The sequence below is a fragment of the Elephas maximus genome, chromosome 19 (genome assembly GCF_024166365.1).
Source record: "Elephas maximus indicus isolate mEleMax1 chromosome 19, mEleMax1 primary haplotype, whole genome shotgun sequence".
NCBI lineage: Eukaryota > Metazoa > Chordata > Mammalia > Proboscidea > Elephantidae > Elephas > Elephas maximus.
The window spans coordinates 47,254,935-47,280,867 of record NC_064837.1 but is presented as its reverse complement, the minus strand read 5'-3'; the positions used below and the strand labels follow the sequence as shown (position 1 = coordinate 47,280,867).

The 25,933-nt window shown below is 51.5% G+C and overlaps 2 protein-coding genes and 1 non-coding gene across 12 annotated transcripts in view; 2 read left to right on the top strand and 1 right to left on the bottom strand.

Annotated features, from left to right (window-relative positions):
- The window catches only part of MED24 (mediator complex subunit 24), a 43,806-nt gene extending 29,600 nt beyond the window's left edge, over nucleotides 1-14,206 (top strand). For 7 of the 9 annotated variants that reach the window (XM_049859230.1, XM_049859228.1, XM_049859223.1 and 4 more), the window contains 24 exons: nucleotides 105-143; nucleotides 443-516; nucleotides 890-1,122; nucleotides 1,267-1,323; nucleotides 2,724-2,835; nucleotides 2,999-3,149; nucleotides 3,460-3,573; nucleotides 4,128-4,175; nucleotides 4,621-4,703; nucleotides 4,991-5,077; nucleotides 5,585-5,696; nucleotides 6,191-6,333; nucleotides 6,892-6,929; nucleotides 7,382-7,464; nucleotides 7,857-8,035; nucleotides 8,158-8,257; nucleotides 8,576-8,751; nucleotides 10,088-10,352; nucleotides 10,787-10,968; nucleotides 11,139-11,229; nucleotides 11,636-11,735; nucleotides 12,917-12,997; nucleotides 13,353-13,501; nucleotides 13,682-14,206. In XM_049859230.1, the coding sequence (XP_049715187.1) occupies nucleotides 105-143; nucleotides 443-516; nucleotides 890-1,122; nucleotides 1,267-1,323; nucleotides 2,724-2,835; nucleotides 2,999-3,149; nucleotides 3,460-3,573; nucleotides 4,128-4,175; nucleotides 4,621-4,703; nucleotides 4,991-5,077; nucleotides 5,585-5,696; nucleotides 6,191-6,333; nucleotides 6,892-6,929; nucleotides 7,382-7,464; nucleotides 7,857-8,035; nucleotides 8,158-8,257; nucleotides 8,576-8,751; nucleotides 10,088-10,352; nucleotides 10,787-10,968; nucleotides 11,139-11,229; nucleotides 11,636-11,735; nucleotides 12,917-12,997; nucleotides 13,353-13,501; nucleotides 13,682-13,798 (2,814 nt within the window). In that variant the 3' untranslated portion in view covers nucleotides 13,799-14,206. The other 2 variants (XM_049859224.1, XM_049859231.1) reach the window with 2 other exon arrangements.
- On the top strand, nucleotides 7,199-7,302 carry LOC126063368 (small nucleolar RNA SNORD124). The gene has a single exon (XR_007514308.1). It is a non-coding gene; the product is annotated as a small nucleolar RNA SNORD124 (small nucleolar RNA).
- A 1,242-nt stretch (nucleotides 14,207-15,448) lies between the features above and the next one.
- On the bottom strand, nucleotides 15,449-18,113 carry CSF3 (colony stimulating factor 3). 2 transcript variants are annotated; one of them, XM_049859934.1, is made up of 5 exons: nucleotides 17,950-18,113; nucleotides 17,615-17,769; nucleotides 17,084-17,191; nucleotides 16,796-16,942; nucleotides 15,449-16,441 (listed from the first exon to the last, which is right to left on the bottom strand). In XM_049859934.1, the coding sequence occupies exons 1-5, from the start codon at nucleotides 18,065-18,067 to the stop codon at nucleotides 16,277-16,279; spliced, it is 693 nt and encodes a 230-aa protein (XP_049715891.1). In that variant the 5' UTR covers nucleotides 18,068-18,113; the 3' UTR covers nucleotides 15,449-16,276. The 2 variants fall into 2 exon arrangements, with proteins under 2 accessions (XP_049715891.1, XP_049715890.1); XM_049859933.1 differs by lacking the exons at nucleotides 17,615-17,769; nucleotides 17,950-18,113 and having other exon boundaries at nucleotides 17,084-17,569.
- Nucleotides 18,114-25,933: the final 7,820 nt, after the last annotated feature.

Here is a 25,933-nt window from a genome sequence, read left to right as displayed (position 1 = left end):
AGAAGAGCTACAGCAACTTTAAGCCTCAATGTTGGCTCCTCTTACTATGGGTACTGTTTGAACACTACTTAAGCCAGTACTTTGTCTTTCTTCCTTCCCTCCAGATGGTGTCCTACTCCTCTGTCCTCACAGCTATCAGTAAGGTATGACCATAGACACTCATGGGCTAGGTGTGGGGAGGCCCTGATGGACAAGGCCCTCTCCTCCCTGACTGCTGTGGTCATGTGACCTCTGGCTGGCGTTATTGACCTTCCATTGGCGGGAGGGAGATCCTGGGAAGTGGGGGCTGGCAATTAGAAGCCAATTTCAATGTCAAAAGGATGCTGAGTCTGAAACCTGGAGGAAGGATGAACAGGAATCCTGAACTGTACCATCTACCCATGTGCGAGACTCAGCAGGTTGACTGGGACATTCTGTAGCATCTCTATTGTTCTTTCCACAGTTTGATGACTTTTCCCGGGACCTTTGTGTCCAGGCATTGCTGGACATCATGGACATGTTTTGTGACCGACTGAGGTAACAGTGGCAGGGGAGGGGGGGCGGTGGCGGTGAGGAGGCTCACAACCATCCAGCATTGTCTTAGTGCAGAGAAGGAGCTTCTAGCGTGTAGACGAGACCACTTCTGTGGATTCTCACATTTCCTCTTCCCACCTGCCCAGCCCCATTCTTTTCTGCTGATTCCCTTAGGACAAAATGCCTCTTCTCCATTTGAAGTAGCCCATTTGAAATCTTGTCTAGTGGAAGCAGACTGAACTGGGTCTTCCCCAGGGTTTTGCTAGTTTCCTAACTCCATTCCCTAGCAGAAGAGTGCCAGGGACTCTGGGGGATCTAGACGTGGGTCAGATTTCAGCTGGTGGAGCAGAGACGATTTTGCATCCTTTCCTGGTAGCTGTCATGGCAAAGCCGAGGAGTGCATCGGGCTGTGCCGAGCCCTTCTCAGCGCCCTCCACTGGCTGCTGCGCTGCACTGCAGCCTCTGCAGAGCGGTTCCGGGAGGGGCTGGAGGCTGGCACCCTAGCCGCCGGGGAGAAGCAGCTGGCCATGTGCCTGCAGCGCCTAGAGAAGACCCTCAGCAGCACCAAGAACCGGGCCCTGCTCCACATTGCCAAACTCGAGGAGGCCTGTATGTCCCCTGAGCCCCCTGACCCCCACCTGCCACTGTTCCCATAGCTGGTTCTTTAATTGAGAGGGGAGAGGCAGGATGCCATCCCACTTCTTTCCAGGAGGATCTGAAATCATCCCACTTCCTTTTTTTTCTCCCCATAAGCATTGCATACATCCCAGGGACTTGGGCAGGGTGGCACCCGAGCCAATCAACCAACAGGTATTTACTGAGCATTGTTGTATGCCCAGCACTGTGCCAGGTGCTGGGGGCGGGGGGAGGGGGGCTACCAAAGAAGCATGTGGCAGGGTCCCTGCCCTCAACAAGCATACCTGCTAGTTGGGGAGCAAGACAGTATATAATATACATGGGAAAAATGAGAGGACAAGACAAGCACATAGGCCCTCCTTGTGTTTGTCTCCATATCACTCATCCTTTGAAAGCACATGACTTTTTTTTTGAGTGTTACCTGAAACATCCCTTTAAACACCCTAACTGTCTGCTGTCAGGCCTGGTGTACCATACACCTCTTTACTAAAGTTCAGGTGTTAAATACTGCAACTCTCCAGAGCCTGAGAATAGACAGATCACCTGGTGGGAGGGAAGACCCTGGTATTTCTGGACACAGCACCCTAAAGCCACAGTCTTGCTCCAGTAACTAGAATGCTGGAACAGGTCACACTCAGGTCTTCAGGACCTGGTTGGAGAACTTGTTACGAGATTATTAGATTCATTACTTCTCAAAACATGTTTGATTGCCCGTAAAGTCCAGAAAGATGGTCACTATGGTAAAATGTGTTATGTTGGCAGTTTCTTGATAAATGTTTATTGGCAGCAAAATGAATGCTTAATTTTAAAGGATCTCAGGTCTTTTTGTTTTTTCCTGTGCTACATGAAGGTTAATGGGCTAGTTGGTGCCATTATTCATCATTTGACTCTCTGGAATTGTAACTAGGAAAAAATAACTTATAATTAACTGCTAAGTAATGTGGTACAGACCAAGAGTACAGGCATTTAGGGGAGAGAACAGAGGTTTAGATCAGTTGAGTAAGTTGTTAAAGGAGCTGAGGCTTGACCAGAGACTTGAAGAAAGGTGGGATTTTGAGAGGTGAAAGTAGGAAAGGCATTTCAGAAGGGGTAAGCAGCAAGAGCAAAGGCCCAGACAAGGGAGCAGGCGAACCCAGGCAGGCCATTTAGTAACCCAGCTTGACTAAAGTGGAGAATGAGGGCAACTTGCAAGGTTGGCTTTTTGGATTGGCCTATTTCTGAAGTGGTTTATGGACACCCTCCCTATTGAAGCTGCTGGATCCTCTCACCTTCCTCTGGCTCTCTCTTCCACTATTTACCTCAGGTCTTACCTTGTCTTTAAAGTCGGCTGGGTGCGTCCCCTTGAAGTCAGGCTTTTGGGAATAGTTTCTAGGGGTTTTAGCCATGAGTGCTCACTCACCTTCTAGAAAAAGTGCATGCTGCCCCTCAGGCCCCTGGCTTTCATGTCATCCTCAAGGGAAGCCTCTGTGTGTGGTTTCGTGGGCCCAGAGGGTGCCAAAGTTGAGGAGTTTGGGGCCAGTCTCTACTGCTCTTCTGTTTCCCGTCATGTTTCTGCATTTCCTTTTCCCCGCCAGCCTCATGGACTGCCATTGAGCATTCACTCTTGAAGCTTGGGGAGATCCTGGCCAACCTCAGCAACCCCCAGCTCCGGAGCCAGGCTGAGCAGTGTGGCGCACTCATTAGGAGGTACCCGGCGCCCAGGGTGCACTGTGGTGAAGGGAGAGAGAAAGCAAACACCAGAGTGTGTGTGGGAAGATGTGGCCCCAGGCGCCGTCGTCCCCTCTGCTCTCACATCCTCTCCAACTCTGCCTGGTCCCTGAAGATGCCGCTGTGTTTCTGTTCCCTTCAGCATTCCCACAATGCTTTCTGTGCACTCAGAGCAGCTGCACAAGACTGGCTTCCCCACAGTCCATGCCGTGGTCCTGCTCGAGGGCACCATGAACCTGACAGGCGAGACTCAGCCCCTGGTGGAGCAGCTGATGATGGTGAAACGCATGCAGGTGAGAGGCTGTGTGGTGGGAGGGTACAGAGTAGCTTTTCTCTCCTTAAGATGGGCTGCCCATTTAGGGGCAAGGGGGGGATTCTTCTGATCCTTCTTGGGAACACAGAGTTTCTCCTGATTCTTGTGGAAAGGTGGTCCCAGTCCTGCCTGGTGGTGTCATTTCACCGTTATGTCTTTCGTTCTCAGTGTTAGAGTTGGGGACATGACTGTGCTGTGATATATCTGACTCAGTCTGATTCCAAGGGCCTTCACAAGGAGGAAGGGCTTATGGGCCGCCCTCTTACCCTCACCTGTGGATCTTCCCACAGCACATCCCCACCCCCCTCTTTGTCCTGGAGATCTGGAAAGCTTGCTTTGTGGGGCTCATCGAGTCCCCTGAGGGTACAGAAGAGCTCAAGTGGACAGCCTTCACCTTTCTCAAGGTACCTGGGAGTGGGGGAGCAGCAGAGAGCGAGTTCAGGAATGCTTCAAAGGGAAAGCAGCAACACCCTGGGCCTCTGTCCTGTGCTTCTCCCCGCTGGCGTTGTGCCCAGCCTGCCAGGTCCCCCCAGCACGAGTTCCCATCGATTATTTTCTCTGAAAGTCCCATGGCTATATTTAGCCCACTTGGCAGGACTGTTGTTTCTGACCACGGAGGTGCTGTTTAACTCCGTCATCAGCCAGCTCAGTGCAGGGCAGGAAAGAGAGGCAGTCAGGGAAAGTGGGCCCCAGTCCTCCTTGAAGTGGGGTTCCACTTTTGCTTGTGGCATTTCCTGGCAGGCCAGTAGAAATCAGTGGCCTGTGTCCTGTAGGCTGAGGGGTGTCAGCCACTTGGGTACCCATACTTTTCTGATTCAGCTCTAAGAGTTGTTTCCTTCCCTAGCAGGAGTATTCCTGTGTCTCTGCCCACAGTAGGGGAGAGGAGGGGTTGCTTCAGTTCTAGATGAAAGGGGGAAGAAATTGATCTTCCTGTTTGTCTCCCTACCTCACCCCCCAGATTCCACAGGTTTTGGTGAAGCTGAAGAAGTACTCTCATGGGGACAAGGTGAGTTGAAGAAATGAGATGGGCTGGTGTGGGACTAGGGGAGACCATTTTCACCCTGGAGGAACAAGGCCAAGGGAAGGGTTATTTAGACCCCAGCCAGGCAGCAGTGTGTTCTTTTGCCCAGGACGAGCCTGGAAGTATGTGTATCCCTGAGCATCTGTGTGCATCCACACACTTGCACCCAGTTTCCAGACAGAATGCAGCCGGACCTCTCAGGCGATTTCTTCAGAATGCAAGGTTGAGCCTGAGATGACCAGGGCCAGGGTGGCCACGGAGGGGAGCAGTGATGCCTCATTGCTTCTCCCCACCCATTCTGTTGGCCAGTGGTGGGCATGGCCTGATTATGGCCCTGTGTACTCACAAAGGTGTCCTGTGAGCCTGCAGTGCAGGGTGTGGGGAGAGTTAAGTACCCGGAAGCCAGATGGAAGGTTCTGACTCTTTGTAGGACTTCACCGAGGATGTCAATTGTGCTTTTGAGTTCCTGTTGAAGCTCACACCCTTGCTGGACAAAGCTGATCAGCGCTGCAAGTATGAACTCCCTTGCTCACCTCTGCTCTACTGGAAGGTGCTCTGGGCTCTTCTCCTGTTCTTCTGTGCCTTATAAAGCCTCAGGGAACTCTGTGTCCCCATCCACTCCCCTTGGCAGGGGCGAGTGGCAGCAGCCCCGTAGTTGCGAGTACCCGGAGCCCGTCTACCTTCCCTCAGGCACTCAAGGGTTCCCTCATCTGAAGGAGGGTTGATACAGGGCAGGACCCATTGCTCCCATACCTCAAAAATCCCGCTGTGTATCCCATTCCCTCTTTTTTCCCTCATAGCTGTGACTGTACAGACTTCCTACTCCAAGAATGTAGCAAGCAGGGGCTTCTGTCTGAAGCTAGTATGACCAACCTTGTGGCTAAGCGGTAAGTATAAGCGCACATGGGCTGCCCCAGGGACCCCTTGGCCTCCCTGTCTTGTATCCAGACTGGGCTGCTGGGTGCCTTTTCTGCTCCTTTGGAGAGATTGGGTTGCAAGGACTGGGACCATGTCCAGAGTTACAGGGAACAGGAGGGAAAAGAAGACATTGATTTCTTCATACCAGAGTTTTATATTTTTTCTTATTTCTTAACTTATACCTTCTTTGTGATCAAAGTAAAAATCCTAATTCTTCCTTTAATCTTAAATAAACTTTCAAAATATATATAATGACTAATGAGGAATTGAAGCTATTGCAACTGTACCACAACCGAAGATTCTCAAATACTTCCCTCCTTTTTCTGTGCTTTTGTTTTTGGGCTTCAGCTAGGGAGTGCCTCACAAATGCTTCCCACCTTTTTCTGTGCCTTTGCTTCTGGGCTTGAACTAGGGAGCGTGTCAAGAATTTCTCCCTGTTCCTCTTCCTTCCCTTGACCAACTGGTTACGGCTACAGCACAGCAGACCGGGAGCATGCACCCCAGCTGAAATCAGCAGAAAATGCCAATATCCAGCCCAATCCTGGCCTGATCCTCCGTGCAGAGCCCACTGTCACCAACATCCTCAAGGTGAGTGTGCCCATTGCTTGTCACCAGGGTCAGCTTTCTCCACTTTCCAGCATTCCTTCCACTTCCAGGTAAACAGAGGCCAGACCTCTCTCATCTGCCTTCTATGCATAGTTGCTTTGGAGGTAGAGAAAGGGGAAAGAAATGGGAAGCTACCAAGGAAAATTAGCATCGTTGGGCATCACTTACATACCAGGCATTGTGGTAGGTGCTTTCACTTAACGTCATCTCCTGTGGAAACAATAGAGCATTATAGTGGTGACTTCTCCCACTCAACTCCACCACTTTCATCCCAGTTTAGCTGACAGGAATGGATCAGAGAGCAAGGACAGATTTTAGGAATTGCTTTTCCAGATTGGAATCAGAAAGATGTAGATGAACTTTGGGTCATGGTGTATCCCATTTACTGGAAACCTGCAGAGAGTGAAAATATGGCTAGGCTGTATCCGGGGGATCTTTAGTGTTCTTCAGGACTTGATTTCCTGTCCTGTCCCCAGACGATGGATGCCGACCACTCCAAGTCCCCAGAGGGACTTCTGGGGGTCCTTGGCCACATGCTATCTGGGAAGAGTCTGGACTTGCTGCTGGCTGCTGCTGCTGCCACTGGGAAGCTGAAATCCTTTGCCCGGAAATTCATCCAGTAAGGAAGGCCAAGCCCCTGAACAGGGTAGGGGAGGATGTCTGCATGGAGGAGGTAGCAGGGTAGGGTGAGGCGCTTGGGTCTGGATCTCCCCCCAGAGATGCATAGGCCAAGACAGAGCATCCCAGCTGGAGACCTTGGAGGAAGTTCTCTGACTTGAAGTGCTCATTTCCTTTCAGCTGAGGGTGAAGTGGAGGTGCCCAATAAGGTGACAAGGTGTTGAACAGGAGCATGGAGGAATTCCGTGTATGCCCAGTTACTAATAAGGAGCTTGCAAACTGTGTGGACTTTTTTGGTTGACCTGGAATTTGATGTATAGAACCTTGTTCTATTCAGCAAGCCATTCTCTAGGCCTTGAAAAATTTTAAAAATACATAGAAGTAGTTCTTTTTTCTGTACAACTGGTGTTCATTTCGTGTTCATCCTGTAGTTCATTTCATGTTCATCCTGTAGTTCAGACTCTAGTGACTGCCTCTCTAGAGAGTGGGTGGCCCCAGCCTTCAGCTGTTGCTTATCTTTTGCCCTGGTTGATGTGACTTGTTTCCATTCCTTCCACAGCTTGAATGAATTCACGACCCATGGCAATGAAGAAAGCAGTAAGTCAACCCTGTGCACCCCCAGGCCCAGTTGGAACTGCAGGTGGCGGGTGAAGGGAGAGAACAGGGGGCGGAAGAAGATGCCTTTGCTCATAATGGGGAGGACATGTTGTTTCCTCCCCTGAGCGATGCCTGAATGAAGCTTTTGGGGAGCCTTGAAAGAAGTTGATGCTGGGAAAAGGATTCATCAAAAACCATCCATTTATCTCTGTCCCCCGCACTTTATGATTTGGTTGGGTACTGGGAGAAAGGAGGTACTAGAAGTTTTTTTATTCTAAGGAAGGAATGATGTTTCAATTGAGTCTCAAGAAAAGGATCCTGAGCCTTAGAGCTTTGAAAGAGCCACTTGGTCCCTGACCTTCCTTGAGGCAAATTCTGGTACCTTCTCAACCCAGACAAGGGCTTTGGGCCCCGCCATAGCTGAGGAGTCAGTCTTCTTATCCTTCCCACAGCCAAACCAGCCTCAGTTCGTGCCTTACTCTTTGACATCTCCTTCCTCATGCTGTGCCACGTGGCCCAGACCTATGGCTCAGAGGTGAGAGGAGAGCAGGTAGCATTAGGGGGTGCTGAGTGGGTAGGAATAAAGGGGAAGGAAACAATCAATAACTCTCCCCCACCTCATCCCCCCACCCTCCACTAGTCCCCCAAGCCAGTGAGTTCTGCTGGCCTCAAATCAGGTGTCCACCCTGGGCAAAGTAAATGGGTGCCCCTTGGTCCTATCCAGAATCCTTCAGTGCACATTCACATCGACCACTAGATGGCAGCATAGCCCCTGTCTTTCTCCTTTACACCCAGTTGTCCCCATTTCTTCAGTCTGGGAAGGGAGTGGCAGCGTGGCAGGAAACTGAGGTGCAGTTTGAGGCCCAGCCCTGGCAGGTGCTGAGCCCAACCCACTCGGCTGGTGCCTCTCCCTGTCCCTTTTCCCAGGTGATTCTGTCCGAGTCCAGCACAGGAGCAGAAGTGCCATTCTTTGAGACCTGGATGCAGACCTGCATGCCTGAGGAGGGCAAGATCCTGAACCCTGACCACCCCTGTTTCCGGCCAGATTCCACCAAAGTGGAGTCCCTGGTGGCCCTGCTCAACAATTCCTCAGAGATGAAGCTGGTGTCAGTGGCCCGGGAACCTAATCCAGGGGTGGTGGTAGGGCAAGGGCCAAGACTATCTCCTCTGAGCCCATCCTCTGCTCCACTGTGGTGACTTTTTCTCCCACCCCCTTCCTAACTTGTAGGCAGATGAAGTGGCACGAAGCCTGCCTCAGCATCTCAGCAGCCATCTTGGAAATCCTCAACGCCTGGGAGAATGGGGTATTGGCCTTCGAGTCCATCCAGGTAGTCCATTGTCTCAGTACCACCTTTCCACCTTTGCTCATCCCTGAGACACAGAGGTAGTCTTTGATAGTTTATGATATTTTGTAAGAACAAGAAGATCCTTCATCCAGGAAGCTCATGTTTTGGTATTGAGCCTCTCTATAATCCTAGTCTTAGCCATTCCCTCCGGAAAATCAAAGTTTTGATGGAGAGGGGTGTGGAATGTGGCCTAGGACTCCACTTGCTGGACTTAGCTGCCCACAGAGGCAGAGGCCAGGGAGACTGAATGCCAGAGAAGGAGAGATAGTAGCCCCAGTCACCCTTTTCCCCTTCCCCTAGAAAATCACAGACAATATCAAGGGAAAGGTATGCAGTCTGGCAGTGTGTGCCGTGGCTTGGCTTGTGGCCCACGTCCGGATGCTGGGGCTGGATGAGCGTGAAAAGTCACTGCAGATGATCCGCCAGCTGGCAGGGCCACTGTATAGTGAGAACACCCTGCAGTTCTACAATGAGAGGTCAGTGACCCATTCTCTCCCTCTTCGAACCCTGTAGCTCTGCCATGGGAAGTCAGTAACTGCTGTAACCAGTATCCCCCTCTTCTCTTACCTTCCCCAACGCGCCACTTGCTTGCCCCCTGGCTCCCTCACTCCCTCGCTGTCTTACTCACATGTTCACTCACTGACTCAGCAAACATTTAGTGTGCGTCTTGGTGCCAGGAGTGTTTGTAGTCCTGCACTGCTGTGTGCCAGAAATACAGACCCCAAACAACTATGGTTCCTGCCATCAGAGAGCTCAAGTTCTGGAGAACTAGCTCACCAGAAGACCAAAGTGATTATCTTAGTTTTATCACTGTCTGGAAGCTATGAGCCCATCCGTAGATTTTATGGGCCTTGGATCTCCCCCTCCTGCAAGCTGTCGTTTGTGACAGTTTCTTGTCTCAGCTCTGCAGGGGCTCAGAGGACCTCCCTGGTGACCTCAGCTTTGTTGAGTTTGTTGGTGTTTTGAGTAACTATTCCCAAGGAGCTGTAGAGGACGTCTTATAAGGGAGAAGTTGAAATGTTTAGCTGGAATGAGGTTGGGAAGGTCTGTAGAATCACATCTCTCATTTTCCCCTTGCCCCCTCCGTTTTTCCTTCCTCTCCTCCCTCCCCGCACAAGTGTACTTAGAATGACATAATCCATTCTAAACACCCTAATTCCTGCCTGGGTGACAAATAGTGGGAAATTCATGGCTCCATCATACAGGTAGACGAAGTAGTTCAGAAAGTCATAGCAACTTCCCTAGAGCTACCCAGCGTTCCAGGTCTGTATCATAGCTGGAAACTCTTTTCCTGTGAAAGTTCCTGGATATACACATTCCCCAGCTACCAAAGGCCGGGAAGACTCCTGCGGGGCAGCCTTGGGCCCCCTCTCCTGGAAGTGACAGTTGATTTTGGGAAGAGGCCAGGTCTGGACAGGGACCCCCCCCCGCCCCCAGCACTCCCCCCAGGGGGAAGTGATTGTATTTATTTATGCTAGAGGGTTGGCAGGGGCCCAGGAGTGGGGTTAGGGGAAGGAAAAGGAGAGAAAGACAGTACAAATATACTGCTGGAATGACCTGGGGGAGGAAGTCCATCCCCCTTTTGATGGCCCTGGTGCCCAGCAGGTAAGAGCCTAGCCAAGAGCAGGAGATAGGGTCAGGTCGGCTAAGGGTTTGTAACTTCCTCTTGTCCGCTCCCCGTCACTGAAAGGGGTTAATTCCCCAGGAATGCTTCCGTAACCCTAGTTGAGAGAAATGTCTTGCCTGGCTGTCTCCTGCCCCTCCCCATCCTGGCACAGTGTCGCCTGAACCTCAGGTGCTTTCCTCCCTTAGGGTGGTAATCATGAGCTCTATCCTGGAGCACATGTGTGCTGACGTTCTACAGCAGACGGCCACACAGATCAAGTTCCCGTCCACGGGCATGGACACCATGCCCTACTGGAACCTACTGCCCTCCAAGCGACCCATCAAGGAGGTGCTGACGGACATCTTTGCCAAGGTGCTAGAGAAGGGGTGGGTGGACAGCCGCTCCATCCACATCTTTGACACTCTGCTGCACATGGGTGGCGTCTACTGGTTCTGCAACAACCTAATTAAGGTACTTGGGGTGGGATGAGTGTGGGCCAGGTAGTGTGGGGAAGCAGGTGTCCTCAGATTCAGGGAGATATCTGAGAAAATAACCGATGGACCAAACCTGGTCTTATCCTCTCCCTCCTCATCACCCCACCTGCTTAGCCAGGCTTCTCTTGAGAGGCTGCTATAAGCTGGGTGGCCTGCTAAAAGCTGAGAGAGGATATCATGGAAAACCAAGGCGGGGCCTCACTCAGGGAGCTCCTGGGCTCCGAGGGGCTCCCCTCCTCGGGTGCTCCAGCCAAAGGCTCTAGGGAGTGAAGATGGATCATCAACCCATGCTGCTTCCCTGATGGGCGGGGAGGGGTCGTGGTGGGTGGCAGGGATGGGGTGGAGTGGTAGGTTGTCCAGGCCCCAAGCTCAGGGCCCAGCTCCCAGCCGCTCCCTTCCCTGCCTGTCCAGGAGCTGTTGAAGGAGACCCGAAAGGAGCACACACTGCGGGCGGTGGAGCTGCTCTACTCCATCTTCTGTCTGGACATGCAGCAGGTGACCCTGGTCCTGCTGGGCCACATCCTGCCTGGCCTGCTCACCGACTCTTCCAAGTGGCACAGCCTCATGGACCCCCCAGGCACTGCTCTTGCCAAGTAGGGGCCACTTCAGAGCCTGCTCTGCACTAACACCCTAGGAACTCCTATCCCCCGTCCCGTACAGTCAGGCATCCGTTGCGTGGTTTCACTCCCGAGAAGCTGGGTGTGATCAGTATGGACACAGAAGCCCTCTCTAACCGTACTCATTTCTTGGGAATGTCTTCCAGGCTAGCTGTGTGGTGTGCCCTGAGTTCCTACTCCTCCCACAAGGGGCAGGCATCCTCCCGCCAAAAGAAGAGACACCGTGAAGACATCGAGGTAGGGGACCCTGCTGCTCACATATTTGTGTGTTTATTCATCAAACATTTGCTGAACATTTGCTGGTAAGAGCTGCCTTCCCAGGCAGAGGAAATGAGACATGGTCCTTGTCCCTGGGGCAACGGTATTAGAACTCGGGTGGTCAAGGGGCAAGTCCAAGAAAGGGCCCCAGACTCCCATCTCTGCGTGGGGGTGGTCCTGGAAGAGGGGAGCACGTTACTCTTTGCCATTGCTGTGGAGGGGCAAGGACAGGGGACTGAGACGGGAGGGAAGGTGACCCCTGCAAGTGCTGCTGATGGGTGTGGGGAGTGACTCTTCCCTACCCAAGTCTAATCTCCAGTCCTGTTCCCTGGTGGCAGGGGATATGGAGCTCAGGGTGGGTCTGAGTGGCTCTCGTGTCCTCCAGGATTATATCAGCCTCTTCCCCCTGGATGACATGCAGCCGTCTAAGCTGATGCGACTGCTGAGCTCCAATGAGGAGGATGCCAACATCCTCTCAAGTCCAAGTGAGTGTGTAGCAGGGCCTGGATTGACTTATTCGCTTCCTGGGAACTTGCTCCTCCCTAAGAAAGCTGCTGTGCTGTCTTCCCAGCTGCCAGCATCTTTGCTAACTGGTCAGAGTGGGTGTGGCAGGGGTTTGCCCCATTCTGTCCTAAAAGAGGGTGTTCTGTTTCCTACCCCTGGACAAATGGTTGCTCTGTATCTTTCAAGAAGGGTTGAAGCTCCTCTGCTCAGACCCTAGAAAAGGAGCCTCTACTCCCCCCAAACCCCACATACTGTTGTCCCTCCCCTACCCCTTCCTTACTAAGCCACATGGTTGAGAGAATGACAAGCCACCCAGGCAAGTTCACTGCCTCGGGTTCACTGCCTCAGGAACAGTCTGTGCCACTGACTCACCAGCTCTGACCTTCCTTCCTCGACACATGCCCGAAGGCCTGGACCAGGCCCGGGCCAGGACTTGGGGCTACTCCCCACTCTTCCTGCCTGAAGAACACCCCTCCCCAGCCCTGGACTTCCCTAGACATCATTACCTTCGCACTTTCCTCTCCTCCCAGCCCAGACTTCCTGCGGGAGCCTTCTCTTTCTGCCAGCGCCTCCTTCTGTGGTATTTACTTTTACTCGTTTCTAGAGATTTCTCCTAAGCCTAGAAGTTTCTCAGAGGCCTTTTAGAACTAGGGGACCAACTATGTGCTTGAGCAGAGGAAAGATGCTGGGCTTGCCACCTATGAACGCTGCGACCTTTAGCTAGTTGCTTCGCATTTCTGAGTCCTAGTTTCTTCGTTTGTGAAATGGTGAGGAATGAGCATTTTAATCCATGTCAGGCCCCTAGATGGGCACATGGTGGTGCTCACCACATATTAGTTCTTTTCTCGTCTTCTCTGTGCATCTCTCTGTACTCAAGCCCCTCCTTTTTTTGTGGTAAATATAGCAGAACATTTGCCATTTCAACATTTTTTACATATGCAGTTTGGGGACATAATTACATTCATCGTATTGTGCAACCATCACTGCTGTGCGTTTGCATCACCCTCAGCAGAACCCTCTGACCCTTGATCTAAGGGTCTGCTCTGGGATCTCCACATGCCTACCAGATTGGTGGAGGGCTGTCGGCGGGGGCTTCCCCTGGGCAGGTCAGTTTGGAGTGTGGTTGGCCGTTTCCTCAGTGCCCCCTCTGCTGATTCCACAGCTGACCGGTCCATGAGTAGCTCCCTCTCGGCCTCCCAGCTCCACAAAGTCAACATGAGAGACCCTCTGAACCGTGTCCTGGGTAAGTCCCACACCACTCTGGAACCTGGGGGCCAAGCTGAGAGGAGCCCCACCCCTGCTAGAGGGAGGTGGGAGACCTCATCAGCCGGAAGGGAGTCTTCCTGGTGCCCCTTGGCCTCCCTTGACCCACTTCACCCATTTCCCCTAGTTGCTAGCATTGTCTCCCCAAGGCTTCCCACTTAGGCCCCCTTCCTATTCTCCCCCCATTTTCCCTTTACACTTCCTCTTATACCCCCATTTTTGGCATTCTTATCATTTTTTCCTTCGCCCATTTCACACCCACCTTCTCCCAGAGTCTGCCTTCCTTACAAATCCTTCTCGTGGAATTCTTATCTTGCTCTCCCCCTCCTGCACAGCCAATCTGTTCCTGCTCATTTCCTCCATCCTGGGGTCGCGGAGCGCAGGCCCCCACACGCAGTTTGTGCAGTGGTTCATGGAGGAGTGTGTGGACTGCCTGGAGCAGGGCAGCCGGGGCAGCATCCTGCAGTTCATGCCCTTTACCACGGTGAGCACCTCACCTGCGGCCGGGCAGCCTGCCTCTGGATCAGATGGCTCAGCACCTCTTAGCCAAGTTTGGGGGTTCAGGGTCAACCATAAGAATAGGGAGGGGTCTTCCTTCCCTCCTGGGACCTTACACCCACCATGAGGTGGCCCCAGTGAGCCGCTGTCTGTCTGTCTGTGGCAGGTATCGGAACTGGTGAAGGTGTCAGCCATGTCCAGCCCCAAGGTTGTTCTGGCCATCACGGACCTCAGCCTGCCCCTGGGCCGCCAGGTGGCTGCCAAAGCCATCGCTGCCCTCTGAGGGCCTTGGAGCTGCCACAGGAGGTTGCTGGGAGGGTCCCCAGCCCCACGCATCTCCAAAGGGAACAATGAGGAAAGATGAGACATCATTGCTCATATCCACATGACATAAGAGCCCTTCGTGGTTTCCAGATCTTTTTTCTGCTTCTCTGACTTCTGACCTCTAAGACATCTCCCAGTTTCTTTCATAACTTCCTTTCCCCTCTGCGAGTGCCTGGGAGCGTGAGTAGTCATCCTCTGTAGGTGCCTGCTCACATCCCAAGAGTAGACTTGCCTTGGAGGAGCTTTATAGATGCACAGTATGTGTACGTATATAGATATATATATATGTATTTATGTAAGGGGGTGTTCACCCCTGTCTGCTCACTTGTAAATAAAGACCTTCATGGATCCCTTTGTGGCTGAGTGCCGTCAGGGCCTGTGCTGACTAGGGGTGGGGACCAGTGTCGTCTGGGAATCCCTGTCCTGCTGCCTGGGGAGAAACTCGGTCCTGTGGTTGAGAAGGAGGAGACGTACAAGAGGGCTGAGCTCAGGTTTCTGTGTTCCCTCAGCTCGGGGAAGGGCTTGGGGGGTGAGAGCAGCCACCCTGTCCCCCAACCCCCCAAAGTCAGACTTGTCCTCAGAAGGGAGAGGCTTTGGCTAAAGGCCTCACCGATGGTGGGGTAGGGTGTCCTGTTCTTTTGTCATTCCCAACCCAGGCCAGCCCCACCGAGAGGCTGACTTGCCCAGAGTCTGGTCTGTCCCCTCAGGAGAAGGCCTGGGGTGTTGGGTTGAGGGACAGGAACTCTGTTTAACCTTTCCTTGCCTGTTCCACACATCTCCCGATTTTTTCAGGACAGACAGAGATGAAGGACCCTGAGCTTGATGCTGGGGGTTCGTGGTCCTGCTCAGCCAGACCCTGCTTTCTAAGGAACTGTGTAGGGAAGGGCAGTGAGGTGACTGAGGAGCTGAACATGGTGGAACAGGTACTGCTTGGCCATCTTGACCTCCCCACATCTAGTGGGGCCACAAGGGCCCAAACAGGAGTCTTTGGGCGCAGAATGTGAAGAACCTGACCTGGCACCTGTGGTGGGAACCATGTCTCCTCCATGTCTGCCCACCCTCCTCAGGTGTGAGCTTGGGCCGCCTCATCCCATGAGCCTGAGCCCAGCAGGAAAGTGACAAGCGGTGATGAGCTCAGTCCCCCAGGTCAGAGGCAGAGCTTGATGAGGGAGAGGAGTGCAGGGCTTGAAATTTGAGTTCTGAGCCGAGTTGGAGGTGGATGGGCTAGTGTTTCTGGAAGGCAGTAAATGGATGAGCCCTGTGCTTCACCCCAGTCTGAAGGCCATAGGGTGGAGCCAGCTCTCTCTCCTCTCCGTGGCCGGACGATCGACCTGTCCTCTGTCTTCCACACTGGGCTGTGGCTTCATGAGGGCAGGGACCATGTCTGCTTTGGTCACTGCTGGTTCCCTACACTTAGCCCAGTGTTTGCACAGAGTAAGTACTCGAAGAAATAAATGCGAAAGATGGACTGTCCCTGCACCTCCTCTTCCCCTCCCTCTAGCCGCTCCCGCCACTCACCACACCCTTAACCCCTGGCGAGGCACCAGCTGGACTAAGAAGGAGGAAGACATTTTTTAGAGACAAACACTTTATTATCCTGAAGCTTGGCTGCAGTGAGAAAGTGAGGGCAGAGGTAGAGGGTAAACAGCTGAGATTCCCTTTCAGCCTGTCTTGTGTCACGCCCCCACCCCCATCATTTCCCTCCCACAGTCCCAATCCCGGTCTAGGAGGGCAAATACATGACCATCTGCCCGGCGGTAAAAAGGAGTCTGAGTCCTGACCCTGCTGGGGCATGGGCCCGTGTTGTGTGCCTGTCATGCTCCTCTCATGTCTTTATAGGGCATCCCGAAAAGTGTGAGAAATGCCAGTGATGCCTGAGCTCCTTGCTGGGAGTCAAAAGACCCCCCCTACCCAAAACTCTTGAAAAGCTAGAGTCCCCAGCCAAGTCATGGGACCCCAGGGCCAAACCTCCCAGCTCTGGCATCTGCTTGTCCAGGCCTTGGTGCCTGTGCGGGAGAGGAACAGAAGTAGGACAAGGGGACCTGGTCGTGCACGAGGCAAGTGGAGGCCAGAGTGTGAGTTACAGGGACCCAGTTGGGGAACACTGCTGTTTAAATATTAAACAGGGATGTCTTGTCTCCCACGTGGGAGACCTCCTGGTGCTCCCGAGGGCTCCAAGGTGGGTGCCCTCGGGGCAGGGGGTTCACGGTGGCTCTTCCCAGTGCCCACCACAGAGCCAGGCACTGGAGCCGTTGCAGGGATAAAATACTTGGTATTTACCTATCTACCTCCCAGTTCAGGGGACCAGAGAACAGGGAGATAGAGGGAAAGGCCCAGAAGCCTGGGGCTCTTTCTCACTCTTCCTTCTTTAAATATTAGGTTTAAATAAAGATAAATATTAAATAGAGATAAATACACTGCATGGGGAGGGGTTTGCTCAGGGCTGGGCAAGGTAGCGCAGGACCCGGTATGCCTGCTCCAGGAAGCTCTGCAGGTTGGAGGCAACCAGGACACCTCCTGCCCGGCGCTGGAAGGCAGAGGTGAAGGTCGGCATCGGGCCCTGGGTGGGCTTCCCTGTGGGGGCCACACCCATGTCTTCCATCTGTGGAGGAAAAGATGAGGTCAGTCAGTAATCAGGCCTGCTGAGTGGATGTTACTACAAACGAAATGCTCAGAGAGCTTTCACGTGGTTAACGGTAGAATCAGGACTTGAACCCAGGTCTCCTGTTTCAAGGTCCAGTGATCTGCCCCCTATAGTCAACTGGAAGGAGTGGAGGTGGGCCGGCAAAGCAAGGGTCCTGGGGTGGAGTGCTGGTCCCAATATACAGGCCCTGAAAAATGCTCCCATCTCAACCCTAGGGAACAGCCAAGACCCAGGCATGCACTCCCTGCCCTGTGAGGCCTGGCTCCATCAAGTCCCCTTGTCTTTCCCAGCTTTGCAGCAGAGCAGGCTCACCTGCTGCCAGATGTTGATGGCAAAGTCAGCAACATCCAGGTGCAGCAGGTCCAAGGTGGAAGCAACTTCAGGGGAAGTCTCAGCCAGGGCCTGCAGGAGGCCCTGGTAGAGGACGAGGCCACTGTGGAGTTGGTGCAGGCAGTCCACCTGGAGGGACACAATATGAGGGTTAGGGGGTGGCTGGCTGGCTGGGAGGCGGGCCCCCAGCTTGGAGCCTGGGGATCTGGAGAGCCCAGGCACAGGGGGTGTGGGTTCCCCCTCCTTCCTCCCCTCCAGACAGACACTCACCACTTCCAGGGCCTGGCTGGAGCAGCTGCTCAGGGGAGCCTGGGTAATGCCCAGAGAGTGCCCGAGCAGCACCAGCTCCTCAGGGTGGCACAGCTTGTAGGTAGCACACTGGGGGTGGGGAGATGCAGAGTGAGGGGCCAGTGCCAGGGTGGCTGGCTCCCCTTGATCCTCCTCACCTCTCTGTGGTCTCCCCTGCACTCCATATCCTGCCAGGCTTCTCAGCCCCACCCCACCCTCTCCCCTACTGCTGATGCTCCGGTCCTGGGCCCTCGGCCCTTCTGATCCGCTGCCTCTACTCCCACCCCAGCGCCATTCCCAGAGGTTCTGCTCCCCAGGCTTCTTCCCAGTGGGCTCCGGATTTTCTTCCATTTCCCGCATGTATGGCTGCTCTCCTGTCCCTCCCTGACACCTCTCTTCTGCTGTCTTCCCATATTTCCCTCCCCTCATGGCCCTTATCCCTTCCGTCTCTCTGCAGCTCTCCCCACTGCCTCTTCTCAGGGCATCTGCGTGTTCGCCGCCTTCCCCACTCACCAGCCTCTCCTGCAACACCGCTCCATCGGCCCGGATCTTTCTCACTTGCTCTAAGCACTGAAGCAGGAAGCTTGGGGGCAGGGAGCTGGCAGGGCCCAGGGGGGTGGCTTCTTGCACTGTCCAGAGTGCAGAGTGCCAGACCAGCAGCAGCAGGGCTGGGAACAGACATGGGCTCAGGGCACAGGCTCATCCTCTCCCACCATGCCCCTCTCTGGCGACACCGAGTGGCCCTAACCCCCATTCCCAGAACCAGAGGGTTCCCCAGGCCTCTCTGACACTGCCTCCCTCCTGTGCCTCTGGCAGCAGGCAGCTCTCCCATCAGGCAGGACACTCACCCATCAGCTTCATGGGGCTCTGGGCGGCAGGCTCAGCCGTGGGTCTGGGTGGGTCTAGGCTGCAGGTTCTGGGCTCTGCCAGAGGCCAGCTCACGAGGGCCTTTATACAGAACCCCATCAAGGCCTGGGAGGAAATTACCTGGTGCTGCGACTAAGGCTTAGTAATAACTTCCCAGGATTTATGCAAATTTGACGTCCAGGACAACGCAGGGGGGCTGGTTCAAAAAGTTGTTTGGGAAAGTTTTGTGAAATTGTGGAATCTCTGGTTCCTCTTTGACGTCTGGTCCCCCTCAAACCCTCTCCCCCCCACCACCCCGCCCCACCCAGGCCTGAAGTGCCCCAGGATATTTGAACAGAACAGCTGGACAAAAGCTGAGCTCTGGGTAGGGTAAAAGCGATGGAGGCTGGAGTCAGGTCAGGCTGATCAGGGAGGAGGCTGGCCTGGCCTCAGGACTGTCCTTCCCCACCCACTCCCTCCTCCAGCCCTGGGCTGGGGCAGCTCCTGTGCCCTTCTCTCTTGGGATTCTCAAGCCACCTATTTCCCAAACCTCCTCCAGGAGGCTGCCTTCCTGGTCCCCTTCCTGAGGGGCCAGGAACCTGAGGTAGAGACACTGGAGTCTCACCTTCTGCCCCACTCAACTTTGATAGGCACCACCCCAAGTTCCAGGCTGTCCAGAGCTGATTAGCTGGGAACTCCCCAGTCCCCCCCTATGACTCATTCCTTTAAGCCCCCGGAATCCTGGCAGAGGCCAGAGGAAACCGGATGTCTCTCCCAAATGAAGCAAGACCCTTAGTGGCTCTTGGCTCACCTGCCTTGCCTTTCCACCTCCTTCTGAACTACCCCTTCTCCGCTGCCCGGTGACTGCAGAGTCCCCAGTGCTTTGAAATGGGGGGACTGGCTTCCCTGGCCAGGTTCACTGTCCCAGGGAGGAAACTGCCAGCCGGAGTGTGTGTGCTGCCCTGAGGTGGAGAAGGGCTAGGGGGGAGAAGGGGGCAATTCCCCGTCTTAGAATCCTAGGGGTATGGAATATCAGCACTGGGAGGGACCTCCACGTCTCTTCCAACCCTGTGAACTGGGCCTGGGGGGAGTGCCTTGCCCAAGGTCACTGGTGGCAGAGTCAGGGCTAGAAACCAGGCCTTCTGCCAGGGTCCAGTCTGGGACATTCTGACCAACCACACCCGAAGCTGTCACTTTCCCAGTTTACCTTCTAGTGTTCCAAGGAACAGAGACATCCCTGGATGAAGAGATGGCCTGTTGGTCAGGGACCATCTCTGGGGCTGGAGTGCCCCCTGGTGGCCATAGCTGGTAGGGACTTCATCAGCTGATTGGTTGCCCTACTGCCACCTGGTCCCCCTGCAACACGGGCCAGTACATACAGCGCTGACTTCACCTCAGGCTAGGCGATTTGCCACCACACAGAGTACAGCTCTGTGCCTAGCATCTCAGGGGTAGAGAGGCAGGTGTAGCAACTGTGGAGGGCAGGAGAGTCACAATTTTAAACATGTCCACATTCCCTCCCCAACAGGTATCAAGTACTTAGCATGCACCATACTTTGTGCTAAGCACTTCTTATGCATTATCTAATTCCTTCCTTTCAACAAGCCTCTGAGGTAGGTACTTGGAGTCATTTCCCTTTTTACAGAAATCCAATGTGACTGCAGAGAGGTTAAGTAACTCACCAAAGTGTTAGAACCAAGGCCGGCCCTTTGCCAAAGTCTTAATCAATGTATGGCCTTCCTCACACATGCAGGCCAGCTCTGGACTCAAACTTTTGTCTTCACTGACAGTCCAATTGTGTTGAATTTTTGCTTCAGAAAATGTTAATTCTAGCAAGGGGACCAGAATGGTGAAAGTACTCAAAGTCATGATTTGAAGAAAACAGGCTCTTCTGCCTGAGGAGAGAGGGAGGGGTTGCTGTGTGGTCTCAGAGGTAGAATGGGGACAGGGAGTGAAAGCCACTGCCAGCCAGTTTTCAGCTCAACAGAAGGAAAGAGTTTTTTCTCAGAAGTGTTGGAAGGTGGAGTGGGCTGCTTCCAGAGGGAGTGAGCTTCCCATTCCAGGAAATGTTCCAGCATCCATCCAACAGGGAGAAGATCCGCATGTTGGCTGGCACATTTTGAGCACCTCTGATGTGTCAGGCGCCTTCCATTACATGCTCTCATTTCATCTTTTCAACCAACTTGTAGCATGTATATATCATTCCCACTCACAGACGAGGGAAGGCCTCAGAGAAGCAAAGGGCCTTTTCAAGATCATAGAGCTAGTCAGTGGCAGAGCCAGGCAGGGTTTGCAGTCAGGTCAGCTTCCCAAGTCCCTGCTGTTCCCATCACTACTTCCTGTACAGATAGCTGTAAGTCACACATAAGGGGTCAATCCAGACTTCAGCCTCCCTCCCCTTGCCTGGGGAGAATAAGGACCAAATGGAGAACAAGGGGCTTATTACCACCCATGACACACAGGAACTGAGCAAGTCCGGAAGCTCAGAGGCCAAAATGATCTCCTGGCAGTGGGCCCGATTCCAGGGACTCCTGTTACTCATCCTTACAACTTCCTAAAGGCTTTCTCAGGTTTTTCTTAATGGTCGGAACTGGCAGGCAACTTCCCCTCATACTTCCTGTTTTCACCTGGCACTGGGCTTGGAGCATTATCTAACTGCATTAAAGATCTGGAGTAACTCTCATTTGTTGATGGGGGGAAGCCGAGATTGTAAAACCTCTTTGGAGAGCAACTTAGTAGTATCTAGTTGTAAAAATGGCATAGGGGCAGTGTCTGACCTCCTCTAACTTCATAAAGGGGAGGGAGGACTAAGATCAACAGCCCAAGGCTGACTCCTATGAGGTGGTGGTCAAACACGCCTCATCTCCACCACCTTTACCGATTCTGACACCAACTGTCCCTCCCACGGCACTCTCTACTTCTCTGCTAAGTTCGATAATTCATTCCATTGGCCAACAGAACTCACAGAAAATACTCACAATTAAGGGGTTTATTAGGGAAGTAACAGGCTATATAATTCAGGTTCAGGAACACTAAGGATACAGCTCTTCCATCAGGACGGCCTGTTCCCGGCCGTGCTGCAAGCATGCCTCTCTTTGGCCCCTCAGCCTCTGCCCTTTTCAGGCAAGTGTTACAAAGCTCTTTTAGCTCTGCCAATAAGTGCCCAGAGGCACCCTACTCTGCCAGTAATGCTTGGCCCAAAGGTGCTCAGCTTACTTGCTCCCTGGGCAGGGAAGCCCACTGCACATCTCCTGCCAGTCTTTCCTGCTTCCGTTTCTCTGCCACCACTTCTCGCTTTCTTTAGTGTTACAGCTCGCTCGCTCGCTCTGGGTCTCCCGGTTCCAGGAGCTTCTCAGTGCAGGGATCCTTGGTCCAAAGGAGGCGTTCTGTTCTTGGCCTCTCTTTCCTGCCTCTGGAATGGCTCATTTCAAGCCCAGTGGGATGGCAAAACTGAGCAATCCCCTTACAGACCAAATCAAACCCGTTGACATGGCATCAATTCCGAATCACAGCTGCCCTGTAGGACAGAGTAGAACTGCCCCAGAGGGTTTCCAAGCGGCTGGTGAATTTGAACTGCTTTGGTTTAGTAGCTGTAATTCTTAGTCACTGTGCCACCAGGGCTCCTATTTGTACAGTCCACCCAATCACTTGTGTGAGAGTTATAAGACCACGGCGAGAAAGGCCACACAAAAGTGATCCATTGCACCACACTACTCAAGATGGAAATGGGTGTACCCTACAGCCAAGTCATTCTACTTCTCCTGTGCCTTACAGTAGGGATCAACAGACTTGACCTGCTGGCCAAATCTGGCCTGCTTCCTGTTTTTGTATGCCCAGAGTTAAGAATGATTTTGACATTTTTAAGTGGCTGGGGAAAAAAATCAATAAAAGAATATTTCATGACACATACAAATAATATGAAATTCAAGTTCCAGTGTTTGTGAGTAATTCATTTACGTATTGTCTACGAATGTTTTTGTGCTACAAAGGCAGAGCTGAGTAGTTGCACCAGAGGCCACATGGCCCATAAACCTATTTATTATTTGGCCCCTTGAGAAAAAGTTTGCAAACTATGTACATAGTACATCCATACAAGGAGACACATAGACAGATGCTCTTTGCAGCATTGTTTCTAACGGTGAGCAAATGGAAGCACATTTTAAAGGCCCATCAATAGAGGAAAGGCTAAATAAATTATGGTACATTCATACCACATAGCCCTCCCCAGCACCCCAGAATGAAGAGTCCACAAAGAAAGGGGCTTTATTCTATTCTTTTGTATCCCCAGTGCCTAGAATAGTGCTGGGCACACGTATTAGCATAATTAGACCTCACAAAAAATACTGAGTGGAAAAGAGCAAATTACATCCATGTGCTACACAAAAACCAAAAACTCAATACTATTGTAGTAAAATATTAAAGTGGCTGCTTCTAGGGCGGGGAAAGGGCCTGGGAGGGGAACAGGTAGGTTTCCAACTTATCTTTAACATTTTATTTCTTCTTTGATTAAAAAACTTGACACAGTAATAAAGTGTTAACATTTACTAAACTTGGGTGGAGAATATATAGGTTTTATGTTTTTTTTTTTCTTTTCTGTAGTTTTTTAAAAAAAACATTTTATTGAGTTTTAGGTTAAAGTTTACACAGGAAGTTAGATTCTCATTTGACAATTTCCATGCAAATTTTTCAGTGACATGAGTTACATTTATCACAATCTGTTAACATTTTTTTTTTTTTTTTACTATTTTCTACATGTACAACTTGGTAACATTGACTACATTGAGTTGTGCAACCACTTTTACCCTTTTTTTCTGAGTTGTTCCTCTCTCATTGTCTTAGTCATCTAGTGCTGCTGTAACAGAAATACCACAAGTGTAATGGCTTCAAAAAAGAGAAATTTATTCTCTCACAGCCTAGGAGGCTAGAAGTCTAAATTCAGGGTGCCAGCTCCAGGGTAGGGCTTTCGCTCTCTGTCGGTTCTGGGGGAAGGTCCTTGTCATCAATCTTCCCTGGTCAAGGTGCTTCTCAGCACACAAACCCCAGGTCCAAAGGACATGCTGTTCTCTAGCTCTTGTTTCTTGGTGGTATGAGGTCCACCTGCCTCTCTGCTCACTTCTCTTTTATGTCTCTAGATTGACCCAAGACACAACTTAATCTTGTAGATTGAGTCCTGTCTCATTAACATAACTGCCTCTAATTCTGCCTCATTAATATCATGGAGGCAGGATTTACAATACATAGGAAAATCACATCAAATGACAAAATGGTGGACAATCACATAATATTGGGAATCATGGCCTAGACACACATTTGTGGAGGACCCAATTCAATTCATAACACTCATTTACATAAACTCATTGCCCCCTAAAATTCCTATCTAATCTTTCCAGTTGCTGTTATCAATCTGATCTCCTACAGATAGTTCTTAAAAGCACGTAATGCTTAAGGCAGACCTTTTTACTACTTAAGGTAAGCTATTACTTGGTTTTAAGAAGACTTCAGGGGATATTTTTGGATTAAGGTTTAAAAATAATCTCAGGGTAATAGTTTCAGGGGTTCATCTGCCCTCCATGGCTCCAGTAAGTCTAGAGCCCATGAGAATGTAAGATTCTGTTCTGCATTTTCCCCTTTTCATCAGGGTTCTTCTATGGACTCTTTGGTCAAAATGTTCAGTAATGGTAGCCGGGCACCATCCAGTTCTTCTGGTCTCATGGCAAAGGAGACAATTAGCCGTACATTCCATATCCTCCTCCTATTCCTGGCTGCCCTTCTTCCTATGTTGCTCCAGGTGAATAGAGACCAATTGTGCCTTGAATGGCTACTTATAAATTTTTAAGACTCCAGGTACTACGCAACTAGGAGGTAGAACAGAAGCACTAAACATGTTATTAGGCTAATTAACTGGGATGTCCCATGAAACCATAACTCTAAATTTTTTAAATTAAAACAAACAAACTGGAGGGCAGGGAATACAGAGTACTACCCAAGCATGATAATGACACTAAGCTTTTCCAGGGATTAAAAATTCAAGCCAATGGGGATGAATTACAAGAAGCTTCGAGACAGTGAGCAGACAGATAAATGGCCCATATATTCAATGGAGGCAAGAACCGGGAAATGATGGCAAATGATTCCAACTCTAACAGGGTGATAAACTCTCACCAATCCACTACCAACCAAGAAAGGGTATGAGTGGTGGTTACCAGGGTGGGAGAGGGGAAAGGAGGATTCAATGCTTAGGGGACACTGAGCTTCTGTTAGGGTAACGGTAAAATTTGAGACTAGGTTAAGGGTGATGGTTGAACATGATCAACATAATTAATGTCAATGAACTGTACATGTGAAAATTGTTGAAACGGCAAATGTTTTGTTATATATCTAAAAAGAAAAAGAAAAAAGGATCTGAGGCTTGGCATCAATAGGAAGAGTAATAATTACAAACTGAAATGTCAAGCACGTTAGGAAGAACCTCGGGCAGCTGTACCTGCCCTGCTGTGTACAGGTCTCTTTGTCACACTCACAACATCACTTTTAGAAATCATGTAAAATGGTCAAGGGCCAGGAGGACAGCTATATGGAGACCAAAAACAAAGAAACAACAACAAAAAAACCCCAAACCACCAGATAACAAAACCACGGACAGGTTGGAAGAAAGCAGTGCAGACTGACAGATCATGAGCTGAACTTGGTGTCAGCTCAGCTTGGGTTCACTTCCCGGCTCTGCCATGGAGACTCATTTAACCAACCTAAGCCTGTCCTCACGCCCTAATACAGACACCCAGGAGATGCTCAATATTAGTCCCCCACCCCTTCCTTCCTGAAAGGGACTTGTAAAGAACTTCTATTAGTTTGGTCTGTAAAGTCAAAGGATAAGATGGGGGAAGGATCAGAATCCTTAAAATAATAAAGAGTTTGGAGTCTACAGTAAAAATATCTTCCACAAAGACTGAGGGGTGGATTTGGGGAAAATAAGAGGAAGTGCTGTTTCATAAAGCCAACTTTAACAGTTCCATTAGGCCAAGAGATGGCAGCTCCAGGGGACTAGGTGATGACAAATCATTGTGACCAAGGCTGGGTCAGGGTCAGGAACCAAAGCAATGCCTGTTCAAAACACACATTTAATGGGAACTAGGAACACTGGAAGATGAAAACCTGATGAGCACACTGGTCCCTTCCCAACATACAAGACTACTGAACCCACACAATGTGCCAGGTACTGGGCAATGGCTGGGAGGATATGGAGAAGTTCCAGGAATGCCCCATGCTTTTTAATAGCTTACAAACCAGTTGGGAAGATACAGCCTTCACACCAACTACCTCCTAAGAGGCTTTATTTCCCTAAGAAACCAGGGAGATAAACCACTGTAAGCCAGGGGACCCTGGAGGCGTAGGTGAGCTGAGCCTGGAAGGATGTGTAAAATTCAGTGAGGACAGGGAGAGCAAGGCAGGGACAGGGAATGGAAGTAAGGCAGAGGCAGAAAACTATCAAGTATTTTCCAGATCACAGAGAACTTAGCAGGAACAAAGAGAACACACACAGCAATGTCCCAGGTGCCAGCCAAAGAACACATGAATAATTCAAAGGACCCAAAACAGTAAGCTCATTAGTGACTGAGGGAGACTTTGAGACATGGGCAGGCACATCTTCCTGCCACATGTACCTGGATTAAATGGCCTGGGCCAAAGGGGAGGCCCGTCTTGCCGACCCCACCAACTCTGCTCCCAGTGAGGAGCGCAACCCTTGTCCCCTGAGGCCCAATTAGGTGAAACCCTGTTCCCAACTTGCTGACAGCCTCATTAGTGACCCTTCTTTTTCCTCTGTGTACCTCACCAGACCCAAAGACTTGGCTTTTTCTAAATCTTGAGCCTACAGAAGTCTCTAGATTCCTAATTTTAAAGCCAGGAGGTCACTGAGTCTAATCTTTTATCTTACTGATGTGGGAAAGGAGCATGAGAGGTTTGGTGATTTGCCCACTATTTGACAGC